This window comes from Podarcis filfolensis (genome assembly GCF_964270895.1).
Source record: "Podarcis filfolensis genome assembly, chromosome: 12".
Classification (NCBI taxonomy): Eukaryota; Metazoa; Chordata; class Lepidosauria; order Squamata; family Lacertidae; genus Podarcis; species Podarcis filfolensis.
In genome coordinates this window covers 47,961,302-47,974,415 of record NC_139614.1, presented here as the reverse complement: position 1 = coordinate 47,974,415, position 13,114 = coordinate 47,961,302, and the positions used below count along the sequence as shown (strand labels likewise).

Genomic DNA, 13,114 nt, shown 5'->3' with positions numbered 1-13,114 from the left:
AAACATTTTCTGTCTTTCTCTGAAATCGAGCAATATGCTTAAGACCTTGTCCAAAGGGGGTGGGGTGGGGGAGATCTGTACCTTATAAGAATTTCTTAAGTTTAATTTGCCACAGAGTTAATTTTTACTGATTTGTGGACTGTATGCTGCTCAACATACAAATGGAATACCAGCTAGTGTGTGCCACCTGTCTTATTTTAACAGGTCGTCTAGTTAGGCCTGCGTCCCCAGCACATAACACAGCACACTATGAACACTTCTGAGCATAGACTGCACTTTCATTTTAGTGAAGCTAGCAGCTCTGTAAGTATGGGGAAAAAACCCCTTGTTAGGAAACAGTGGAGGGCAGCCCTCATGAAGTATATAATCCAACAAAACAATGGCTATCAGCTGCACTGTGTTCAGACAGAAAGAAAGCTGGGGTGGAAGTTACAGCGCCAATTCAAGGAATTTGAATCTGTCCTAATATTTACTGTACCTTATTTTCAAAGAATTGAGCAGATTACATCCAGATGTGGAAGGCTATGATATCCAGAACAGAAAATTGGGTGGAGTTCTTGAGGTGGGCAGTGATTTAACTCTGCAGATCATTCAAAAGCCATATACTATAAATAGTCTGGGAAGCATTCAGATTATATGAACTAGCACTGTAGCTTTCTTCCAACTTTATCTGCTCAAGGCTATGTGCCTCTTAGCAATTAAATCATTGCTTTTGGTATTTTAGTTTGGAGTAAAGGTGATGGATTTATTTTTATATTATTATGGCTGCTTCTCTCTTTGAATGGCAGTGCAGTGCTGTACCAAATCTTGAGGCTCCTAAGAAAACCATCTAGGAACATTCTGGTAAAATAAGAAACATTTCCAAATGAAAATATAGAGGTAATATTTATAGATGTAAAATATTTTATTTGTAAATGCTGATCTTCTAAATCTGTTTCCACAAATTTCAAAGCCCATAACACTCTGTATACTTCAAAAATTCATTTTTTGCCAACATTAGATAACTATTATACAGAACAGAAAAAACCTGTAGGACAAATACTGGTAGGATGTTGGAATATTGTACAAGAGAAGAAAAATATTCGAGAAACAAATTTCATACAGCTATTTATCAAGAGAAAAATATATACAATTGATTTATTCTGTAAGATAAAAATACATCATGCCATATACATTACAAGTTCAGAACTGTAGCACTGAATATATCAACAGTTTTACAGTCCACTTTCGCTGTGCACACAAAAAACTTCATTTTTTTTTTAATATTTAGACTGTGAAGTGTCAGTACCAGAATTTAAAGTACAAAATAAAAAAACTAACCTGCTTCAAAATGTTGATTAGGTTTCTACAAGCAAACACAAACAGTGTTTTATTTTTTTTAAAGAAATGTAAACAAAACAATCCATACAAACACATTTTTTAAATTACATTTTCCAAAACCCTATTGCCAGAGTCCTGCAGCTGAAAGCACAATTACACCTAATTTTTTCTTTGTTTTTACTTTTAAAGAAGGCAGCTATTGTATTAGACTTACGCTCTCACTACACATTTCTATTTTCATTACATGATTTAGTGTAAGCTGAACAGTTCATGTAATCCCCACTACTTTTTTCTGGAAAAGAAAATCAATGTTCAGCTTCTATTTTGGGTGGTTTTAGCAGTTATTCACAGTTATCACAAATTCTAAGCACAAAAAACCTGATTTAAGAAATAGGGATGTAACAATATAATACAAATAAAATAAATCAGTCTAAATTTCCTCAGACATCTACAAAAGTCATAGTTGTAATATACATGCTCTCTACCAGTCTTAACGGTTACTTAAAAAAGTTATTAATAGAGCACAGTTGAGCCTGCTTTAAAGATTAAAAAAATAAAGTAAAACCTCTCTTTAAATTGAGATTTTGGTTATTCCATAACAATTGTAATGGCATTTTTAATACATGAGATCATATTGTAACATCCCTATCAAAGTTTTATAATAAGCACCCGAACTGCTGCAAAGTCTGGTAGCATTTGGTCAATTACTATTTTTTTATACTGTACTTTATTCCTCAAAATATTTACACTTTTGTACAAAGTAACAGGGTTTGTTAGTTCTGCAGGTAACAGCAGCAGCTTGGCTTCTAACTTTTCCTTTTAAAAATAGCTTCATTCACTTATTTCAATAATAAATACAAAAAGTTTCTCTTATTTTACAGAAATCAAAAACTACAATAAACTGACTCATGGAATCAAGTATTTTAAATGTATTTTAGTGCAAGTTATTTCCCTTAGCTCTATCCCTAAGGAAGTCGTTTCAGTACATTCCTTGTTCAGTGGTGTCTACTTTTATTTATTTATTTTTCTGTATTTAGAGGGCCTGCCCCTTTAATAAGTAAGGCTGTGGCCAGCACTTTGGACGTCTCCCTTTCGCTGGTGATTTCAGTCTACATTCATTGATGCCCCACTGCCCTTTTGCAGTTCAGCCATAGCTTCTCTGCCCAAGTTCAACAATTTCTCCTTATGAGTTCATAAAATCAAAAGTGCTGGACTGGTTTGGAGATCAGTTTCACCTCTGTGTGCCTCGGACATCAGGCAACAACTCCATATTCTGCCAGCTTGCTTCACACTGGTGTAGAATACAACTTTCAGAAGTGATTGCTTTCACACCCACCCACACCCACCCCATAAAAATCAAAAAAATCAAAATCACTTCTTTCTTGGGACAAGCAACCCCTGGAGACAGCAAGGAATGCATCTAGTTCATCCATTTTCGGCAGTTTACAGCTCCACAGTGACATGGAATCTTGTGCTGGTCATCTTCAAAATCAAACTTATAGTCATAACAGAGCTGAAAGAAAGGGACTGCCAGTTAGGTTTGGTGTTTGCAAAATCAAGAACAATTACTCACCTCATATATATATATAGAGAGAGAGAGAGAGAGAGATTATGGATGGAAGAATCAGCTTCTTGCAAGGTGAACTATGCCTAGGGTGCTAAAGTGCAGCCTCGTTGAATCAATATAGTGGCAAAAATGCCATATTCATCTGAGTAGCCGCCCAGAGTGGCTGGGGCAACCACTTCAGATGGGTAGGGTATAAATAATAAATTCTTCTCTTCTATTCTTACCTTGAAATGGTGTTGCAGATTAAGGGTTGGTTTAGGAGATACCCCATTTCTGTAACCAGTCTAACCAGCTCATTGTGGCTGTTTTTATTTGCCAGAGTTCTTGCTACTGAAAATATAGTGCAGAATCAAATGTGCTGATTGAGGTGCAAGAATGTTCCCCGAGGTGTTTGGAAGCATACACCTGAAAAGCCTTTATCTGTTGCTATCAAAGTAACTTTCCACGTTGGGGGCAAATACATCTCCACATGAAACGGTCTGCATGCTGCCCAAGAACTCTACAACACTGTTGTGTGCATTTGAATGGGCTCCAAAACAGTTACACCAGAATGAAATATTTTTTTCAGAAGTAGTTTTCCAATATCCTATTTAGTGTGACGTTTCAGCATACAAAGCAATGTTTTACATTCTGCACACTTCTATATGTGTACTTGCAGAAGTACGCACTGTTGAGTTCAATGAAAGTTACTCCCAGGTATGTGGGTAGAGGAAAGTGGTAAATGTTAAACAGCTTTACAGTATAAACAAACTTTAACAAGGCATTCTTCAGAATGGCTTCTAATAGATTGCCTAAAATGCTAAGCAGTGCATGGGAAAAAATACAAGGGGTTGAGACTGTCCAGTTGACGAGTCAACAGAAAATGAATAAATCATGGTACTTAAAAAAGAAGCATTTTTGTAACTAGGAATTTTAGAAAGAAGAAATTGAGCATATTCTACAAATAAAGGTTTAAGCTACTAGAAGCTATGCAAATCCTACCTCTTCTCCCTTCTGGATTCTCCTGCTAGAGCTAATGATGATCTTATGTCCCCTTTCAAAGGTTACCACCTCAGCCACACAGTTTGGTGCACAGGAATGGTTAATATACCTACAAGGGGTGGGGGTGGGGTGGGGGGGAAACAGGAGAAATCCAGGCACAAGTTTTAAAGTGTTGAGGAAGCAAACTGATTTTACTGTAAAATATATATACAACCTCTGATCTTTGCCCAGGAAAAAACAAAGTTCAAAAAGTGCTCTATTGCTGGACATCTGCTTTGAGAGCACAAATCAAGGCTACAGTAAATTAATAAGGCAGCTTTAGTTTACTGGGAGTATGACAGTTGAATGCGCCAACTTAGAGAATAAAGGCAATTGCGGAAGAACACTTCCAGTAGAACTCCTCAGGATAGAGCCGGCAAAGAGAACATGGCTGGCATCCAAAAATGAGATCACCATTCCTCTCAAGAGCCACCCACCTTGCAGGACCTCCTGTCAATGTGGCATCAATGACATGGTCATTGTCAATGCGGAACATGTACACTCCGCGATTCTGCGAGGAGGGAAGCAGAGAGAAAATGCTGTCAGATCTGTACAAGAAGAGTCAATCATTCAAACAAAAGGAGTGACACACAGTTCAAAGTGTTTTTCAGATTCATGAGACAACCCATTGGCATACTATGCTAGTGGGAGACTCGTGTATATTTATACCCAACACAGAAACCAGAGCATGCTTACTAGTATTTTGTGACTAGATGTATTGAATAGAAAAGGCAACCTAGAAGATCCTTTAGAGACAGGCTCAGACATGGCCACAAACTAATAGTTTCAGTCAGTCTAAATCAGGCATGTCCAACTTCCAAGAGACTGCAATCTACTCCCACTATAAAAAAGCTGGCAGTGATCTACCCATTGGATTGACCAAAGTTGTTGAACCTTTTTTAGGAAAGCAAAAGTTGTTGAGCTTTTTTTGGAGAGTGAAAGTTGTTGTGTTGAGTTTTTTGGGGGAGGGGGCGGGGGGGGGAGATTGACCAGGGACGCCTAGTGATCGACCGGTAGATTGCAATTGAACTGTTGGACATGCCTGCTCTAAATGAGTTCAGTCTGACACAATCTGTACCTATAGTCACTGGATGATAGTGGGGACATGGATGTTGCTCTGAATGACTGGTGTGTATCATAGTCTCTGTGTTGCACAGATCTCTACATATATGGGCCCAGATCTCGGTTCATACATTTTTCACACACAATGTTTATGAAGCACAATGAACATCTGTTAATACTTTGAGCCATTTTTTAAAATTCTCCAGAAACACCAGGTGCTCCTGGTATCTGAAGACACAGTTCTGAGTGCTTCACATCCAAGCTGTAATACATGTCAGCATTCACAATGCTATAGCTGTTTGCTCTGGAGAAGAGCTCACACATTTTTGACTATCTTACATGAGTTCTTGAAACAGGTTAAGTTGCCTTATGTAATACCTGAGATTCATAAAGCTTCTCTTTCCTGTTGGCTACCTCATTGCGGATGATGGTTCCAATATATTCAATGACCATGGTGTGCTTTTCAATGTCTCTAGCAGCATATAAGCCCAGGCCCTACAAAGAACAGTAGATGCTTTAGGAATATCTCAGTACCAGAGTGCACAACCTGAACACTATGTTGGTGTAGTTTAGCATTAGGGTACAAGAACTGATGCTTTTTAGCAAACTTACAGTCAATCCTATACATGTTTACTCAGAAGTATGTCCCTCTGTGTTCAATGGAGATTACTCCCATTTAAGGGAGTAGCTCAAATCAGCAAGGAGAAAAATAACACTAACATAGCCCACCAGTACACAAGTGCTATTCAGGCCTTAATGTAAATTTCATGTAATCTTTTAGGCAAGTGGCTTATATGAGCCACAATAAATAAAATTAATAAAATACAAAATTAATAAAATACAGGATCACAAATATATCACATATATAAAACAGCCCTGGAAAACAGCTGCATGTCCAGCAACAGGCAAGCATAATATGATTAATATCAGCTAAAACATTTAAACAATTTCAAATCAGTGGGACCATAACTTGAAATTAATGGGCTTTGGAAGGCCTGCAGTTGGGAAGGAGCCATTGGGATGAAGTTCCACGAGTGCAGGGCTAGCACCATAAAGGCCCTATTCTTTATGCCCACCAGTCTGATTGATCTTACAGGCACGCCTTACAGCAGGGTCTCCACAGTAGATCTCTGGGCCCAGTAAAGTATGAAGGGCTCCTTTCTCCTTTAAAGATCAACACCAGTATATTAAATTTATTGATGTTATATATTTTACCAGCCATCTGGCCCACATTGATAGACACATTTTTCACCAACGGAAATGTTCTAGCAATCTTCAAAGGCAGCTCTATATGCAATAGCAAAGTCAGAATGTCACTAGTTCATGAATAACAGAAGTCAGGTCCACTGTCTACATAACTGGGGCTCCTCTCTTGTGGAGCCAATCATCTACCAGCCAAGCAAGTTTAGCAGCAGGCCAAGATGAGCAAGGCAGACTACTCTGTCCACCCCTTTTGTGACCTAACAAACCCCAAACTCCCAAATTAACTAACACATCAACAGCAAATATGCAGATAGAAGGCCAGTAGTGGTGGTGATAGTATATTTTATAGACTGTCACATGTACAGCTTATCTGCATATTGGACAGATGTTTGTTCCCTTGAGACCAAGATGGCTGACTTGGAGAAACTATATTCCAAGCAGCACACATTTCCCCCGAAGATATTAGAAAACCGTCTGGATTCATCATCCTCTGGAAGCAAACCATTAGTGTTGACCCTCCACCACTGTGAAGGTTACAAGAAGCCTGCAGGTCAAATGTGATCAGCTAATGATCAGATCATGACAATGAAGCCATTACTAGCTCCTCTTCCCACAGAGAATTTCCCCCTAGCCCAGTACAGAACACCAAAGTATGCTATACCACTTACACTGAGCCTGATTTTAATCTGAGCCGGACCATGGCTTCATATTGTTTTCATGGCTGATTGGAAGAGACAGTGGCAAAATTTTAAAAGACTGAATGCATTGCACAGCAAAGTTGTTGCAACTGACCTGAATACGTGAGCGTGCCAAATAGACGTTGGATTTCCATTCGGTCTTCATTTTTCGGTACTGAGAGGACTTTGAATGAACAAACTGTTTACTGTAAGGTGCATTCAGTTCTCCTGTAACTGTGCTCTGAAATGACTTTGAAGTGCTGGTGCTATTTAAGGTATGAGGCCTGCAGTAGTGGGTCATATAACAGAAGAGACAAAGAAGGAAAACTGAAGATCTCTCTGAATTTTATGACATTTAGAGGTTCTTGTTTTTTTAAAAAACAAACTCAAAGACAGACAGACATTCAAAGCCAGCTAGCAGAGACAACAAAGCAGCTCCCCTGGCTCAGACATGCACATACACAGCCAACAACAACAGGGTTTGTAAGCAGCACACAGAAGCACAGGTATCCTACGCAGCCTATAAACCCTGGGCTGTACTATGTGAATTTAAAAGAAAATACCTTAACACAAACCTCTTGACATGGCTGCTCATTTTTGGCTCAGAGCGGGCGCAGCCTGTGGGGTTGATGGCAAGAGGAAGTTCCATGAGGGGGTTTCGGCCATACCGGAAGGTGTAATGTTCACAAGCCTCAACCCCAGGAAGCTGTAAACACACCAAGGAGTCACATGTCAATGCAGTTGCAGAACAGCCAAAGAAATGTTCTCTGATTCAGGAATAGGTTTAGGAATTAGAACAGCACACACACAGAGAGACAGCACTCAGTGAAATGCTTTACAAAACTGCCTTCTTTTTCCTTCTTGCTTTTCTTTAAGAGCACAGATCCACAAACCGCTTGTACAAACCCAACCCTGCCTTTTCTATCCTAGCCTGCAATGCTCAATAAGCCCTTGGGTGCTTTGCACACTCACATAGTATCTACTAATGCATACTTCTACCTGCAAAACCTGCTGCCATAAGTGCTGAAGAGAAGAGAAAGAGGTGGGGTGGGCGGGCAGACAGGCAATTACAATACCCCACACCAAACCATTGTTTCCTGTTTCTAAGCCTCTGAAAGTGAGCCTATAACCCTGGCCAAAAGGCCTGCTTCAGGGCTTTCCACTGACTAAATTTTAATGCTAGTTATGGCACAGCATTCTATACCAGAACCATTTCTTCCTTCAGACTCTATGACAAGTTTTCAATAGGTAAGAGCCTGGACACATGTTACACGCATTGCATAAAAAAAGTGCCGCGTCTAAGACAGACAATGATTTACTACTAAAGAGTAACAAGCCAAGAACTGGCCTAGTACAGCCGCATGACCTCTTACCGATTCAGCAATCCTAGCCACTGCAGAGACAGTCAAACCAAAAAGGTCTTCACCCTTTAGATATGCAGGGAATAGCTGCAGCATTTCAGAACTCCTCCTTACTGAAGCAACAGGCTCTAGGATTTTATCCCAAACACCTGCATAGGATAAAAATTACAGTGAATCACAAAATAAATGGAAGAGAAAAAACAAATCACCACAATAAACTTGTTTAAAGTCATATCTACTTTGGATGTAACACTAGGATTGCTCTAAAATACTAAGGGGCAGATTGTGTTCTTAGGATTATACTGCTCCCAATATGAATTCTTTACATCAATATCACTTCTGCATGGAAAACCATGTATACTTTGTATATTGACTGTCCTATATGATGAACACAGCACACACACATGGCAAAATAGCATGGAGATCATCACATACAATACTGACATTGGTACTCACCATTTGCTACAAAGAAGTCATTTGTGCACTGACGAGTTAGCAATGCAATAGGCCTAATGGCTTGCAGTAACCAGTCAGAAATATCAAATGAACGTAAACAATGAAATGCACATCTAGCAGTTAGGCCAAAGACTTTCACAAGATTCCGTGTTACCTTTAGGGGTTGAGTCAGTAAGAACCAGGTCTTCATGGCCTTGCTCAATGATCCTGATCACAAAGAGGGGAAGACCATCCTTCTCTTCAATGGAACACAGGTAGCGACATCTGCGGTTGGCATAGCGTGTGCTCCAATACAACCGGCTGGCCTCATAACCCACAGGGTAGAGCACCTTTGAAGAATGGAAGGCCTGCATCTGGTGTGGCAGCAGCTGGCCAATCGTGTGGAAGATGAGGCTCCCCACCCGGAAGGTGTGCTCGCGATCCCCCCGTTGGACTATGCTGGCAATTTGTCGGACTTCATCCCGCTGGACGTATACCCGCCTGAAGACTGCAAAATAGCTGAGTTCTTGCTCGTGAGCGCCCTTTGGTTTGTGCATAGGGCAAAGCATAGTTTTGTCTTTAAAAAACATGCATTGTGCTTTAATGGCGCAGGTAAAGTGATAAATATTGGTGCACCTTAACCTGTGACAGCCGCTGGTGGCGCCCATTTTGTGACAGAACATGCATTTCATCTGCAAGCCCCTTCGCAGGGCGAGCTCCACATTGATTAAGGCACCAGCTTGTGTCTCATAGACCTCAGTAGACCAAAGAGCACAGTTCAAGTGGACCCAAACATCTAAGTCAAGGTTTAGAAGTCTTGCTGGTCCATCTGTCAGCCCATCACCCTCCTCATGACAGAAACAACACTTTCGGTAGTCCTTCGGCACTGGATCAGGTTTAATGGTTGTGCCCAGCTTTTTGAGGAATTCATCTATCTCCTCATCACAAGGAGGTTTGAATGTTCCTTTAGGAATCACAATCTGTATGTTCCACTTTTTCCACTTCATTCCTTTCCATTTCTTACTTACTGGTCGACAGTCATCCAGACCATTCGGTATAGTTCTCAGGCGGGGTTTTAGCTTCACGGTTACCTTAAGCTCATCTGGTTTTGGCTCGACTCTGGCTGCTTCAAAAGCAGGAGGGAAGGTGATAAGGGGCGAGGAAGGCGGAGAAATCTTTTCCTGTAGCTGAGGCAGGCAGTGCACATCTAACGTAGAGATGTTGTTGTTATACTGATGGAACACTTTGGGGGCTGCCTCCTTCAATGGAAACTGTGGCAAGGTAGGAATTGATTCCTGAGAAATAATTAAGCAATTAAATATGGAATCAAGGAAAATGTTTGGTCAATATTATTTCAAAGTCAGATGCCTATGATGTATTATGGTAGTTACGAATGCATGAACCAGCAGCATCCTATTTTACTTGCAGAGGAAACCTTATTATCTTCCTGGTACTGTGTCTTCCCAGGCAGTGTGGTAGACCAGTAACACTAATAATAACAGTAAATGCTTAGAAGACATGTGCTAGGAATTTATAAGCTTGAGGCTGATTTACTTGCAGGTAAGTATGCCGGATTGATGTTTGCAATGATATACTTCTCCACTTACAAGCAAATTTATTCATGGGCAGGCACGTCAGATTGCAATTTTTAAGCAGAAAGTTTTAACAGAACAAAGTTACCTAGGATTCCTGAATCAAAGTTAGTGAGTTATTGATACTCCAGGGAGACAACCTGAAAATGATATCATAAAACACCACCCAAGATAAGATTCTGATGGCACCAAATATTCTGAATGTATCATGGGACGTATCATGCATATGTATGTCACTGAATGATGGCTAGAATGCACTGGGAATATCTGCTGCATGCGTTACCTGCTGCTTCAAATGATGCCAGCACAGGAAAAACACTTAATAGATTGTACCCTCCATTGCAACAAAACTGAAATTTTTGGGACAGGTACTGATTTAATCTTCTAGAGTTAACTGAGATGAAAGCTACTCTTCGTTTACACTAGAGATGGATCTTGCAAACATTTTTTTTAAAAAAAATCAGAATACAGTATTTCATCTAGCTTCAGAATTTTGAAAGAAACTGAATCACTGTATATATTTCAATTAATATTTATTGTATATTTTATTAATGCAGCAGCACTGGGAATTACCTTGCTTTCTGAGCTTTTTGCTTGCATGGATGCTGAATAAAGAACAAAGCAGTTGTTGCTACAGAAGACAATGTCTTTCTCCATTCTTTCAGACTTCTCTCTAGAATCCTGGAAATAATAAGCCAAAGAGCGTAAACATGAACTTCAGGGAATTTCATTTTTTGTACATTTAGTAAATTAGAAAAACCAAGCTGCCCATTACTTGTTGAAACCTTTTCTTATGTTAATACAAGATCTTGGAGAACAAATCCTATTCAGAATGAACTAGGAAAAGCATTCACTTATGTTGCTAGTAATGTCAATGTGTTTATAACTCAAGACTTTGCTAATTACATAAATGTGAGTTGATGAAATACCGTATTTTTCTGTGTACAAGACACCCCCCATGAATAAGACGACCCCTATTTTTTTAACCCAAAATTTTAAAAATCAGTATTTTAAACAACAAACAAAACAACTTTCTTTCAAAAAATTTTTAAAAAATAAGGAAATTGTCCAGTAGCACCATAGAGACCAACTAAGTTTGTTCTGGGTATAAGCTTTCATGTGCATGCACACTTCTTTAGATACTTTCTTTCAGTTAGAGTGACAGGGGGAGCTTTTTTGGGGAGATCACCTTCAAACCCAGACAAAAAGTGTGCAGGATCAAAATGAGCTGGCATGTAGAAGGGAGGTGGCCAGTCTGTTGCCGTCAAGCTCTTTGCAGCCTAAGCGAAAACCTGCCCAATCCTGCTTTGCCTGGATACTGTGGCAGCAGCAATGCCCAGGTTCCAGGATCAGAGCCGCTGGAGCTGGGAGTGGATCCAGGGGCTCTCACATGCCGGCCACCTCTCCGTGGACTAGGCAAGGTGAAGCAGGCGGGAGCCAGAACCTGAGGAGCCGCCTGCTCCCCTCCCCAAATAACAACTTCAGCACACTGATGACATCACCAAACTTTGGAACTTTGGCAGAGAAGGTTGGGCAAGTTTTGGAAAGCGGGGGGGGGGGGGCAGCAGAGCAGAGTCTTCCGCGCAAGGTGATGAGGTGTCCTCTTCAGCATTGAACTAGAGGAGCTTCTACAGGATGCCTTATGAAGCTTAGGCTCCATGCATCAGGCTCACTCCCGGCAGAGGGGGAAAGAGTGCCTCTGAGCATGCCTTTTTCCGCCATGTCACTTGACAGCAGCCAAGCTCCCCCCCCCCCCAATTCACATTCCGTTTATAAGACATCCCCCAAATTTTGGCTGGGGGGGGAAAATCAGGTAAAAACATCGTCTTACACACAGAAAAATATGGTACATTTGTTTCTTGATGTAAAAAATAGTTCACAGCGCACCTCAGAATGTTAATTTAAGACACACAGCCCTTTCACTATGCACTATTTATAGCAAGAAATGCTGACATGTTGATTTGTAGTTACATACTAAAACTACCATTATTTTACATATGATTTTGATTGTACAAAACTACTTGATAGTGAAAGTAATTTCAAGGAAAGATAAATTGGCTGGTGGTGCTAGTATGGAGGCATGCAGACTTCTGAAATTTCTACTTTGAAGCACTCTGGTATTTATTCACAGGCTAGAGAATCCCTAGGAATCTTTATTTTTATAGAACTGTTGAAACAGCAGAAATAAAATGAGAGCAAGATTTTTTAAAATTATGAACTCTCTTCTCCTGCAACTGATAAAACCTTATTACTCTGGAATGGCTTTTTGAGTTATTTCTAACTTGCCAGAGACCACTTGTTAATGAAAGAGAAATCTCTACTGAATTCTACCAACCTCCAAAATGCAGAACAGTAATAATTAAATAGTTGTACAATGTCAAGTATATGAACTGTAGGAATCAACCTGACCCCCTCTTTTTGTAGTTTAACCTTATAAAGCAAAAAACAATAATAGACAAACGGTTATCACAGTAGTACCTGTTTCAGGAAAGGTAGATCACTGAAGGATTTCCGTACTCCACTGCCCAGAACTACGACTTTACAATGAGAGCACCACTGTGACCTCAACCCTGAACCATCTGCAACATGTGGACTGTGTGCCTTATAGCCTGCCAAGACTTAACAAGAACACCAACAAGTTACAAAGTGTTGTTCTGAATAGAGCATATGCATGACTTCATGGGCGTGCGTGTTCCTCCAAATAATTTATCCTGATTTCATTTTTAAAGCACAGTTTCCCTACAACTGTTGCATAGCAACACACCTTCCACCCCTGCGGACCTACTTTGCCCTTCCCCTTCATACCACCCTATTCTTTTTACAGTGCTTCTATTTACACATTTTTACATTGCAGTTTAATGCGACAAAATATCTGCC

At 40.1% G+C, this 13,114-nt stretch overlaps 1 protein-coding gene across 7 annotated transcripts in view; it reads right to left on the bottom strand.

Annotated features, from left to right (window-relative positions):
- Nucleotides 1-885: 885 nt before the first annotated feature.
- KMT2C (lysine methyltransferase 2C) overlaps nt 886-13,114 on the bottom strand; it is a 142,899-nt gene continuing 130,670 nt past the window's right edge. For all 7 annotated transcript variants that reach the window (XM_083579031.1, XM_083579032.1, XM_083579033.1 and 4 more), the window contains 10 exons: nt 12,716-12,855; nt 10,811-10,918; nt 8,821-9,940; nt 8,223-8,359; nt 7,413-7,555; nt 6,965-7,133; nt 5,348-5,464; nt 4,345-4,418; nt 3,869-3,977; nt 886-2,833 (listed from right to left, as the gene is read on the bottom strand). In XM_083579031.1, coding sequence (XP_083435157.1) covers nt 2,741-2,833; nt 3,869-3,977; nt 4,345-4,418; nt 5,348-5,464; nt 6,965-7,133; nt 7,413-7,555; nt 8,223-8,359; nt 8,821-9,940; nt 10,811-10,918; nt 12,716-12,855 — 2,210 coding nt within the window. In that variant the 3' untranslated portion in view covers nt 886-2,740. The remainder of the gene's footprint in view (nt 2,834-3,868; nt 3,978-4,344; nt 4,419-5,347; nt 5,465-6,964; nt 7,134-7,412; nt 7,556-8,222; nt 8,360-8,820; nt 9,941-10,810; nt 10,919-12,715; nt 12,856-13,114) is intronic.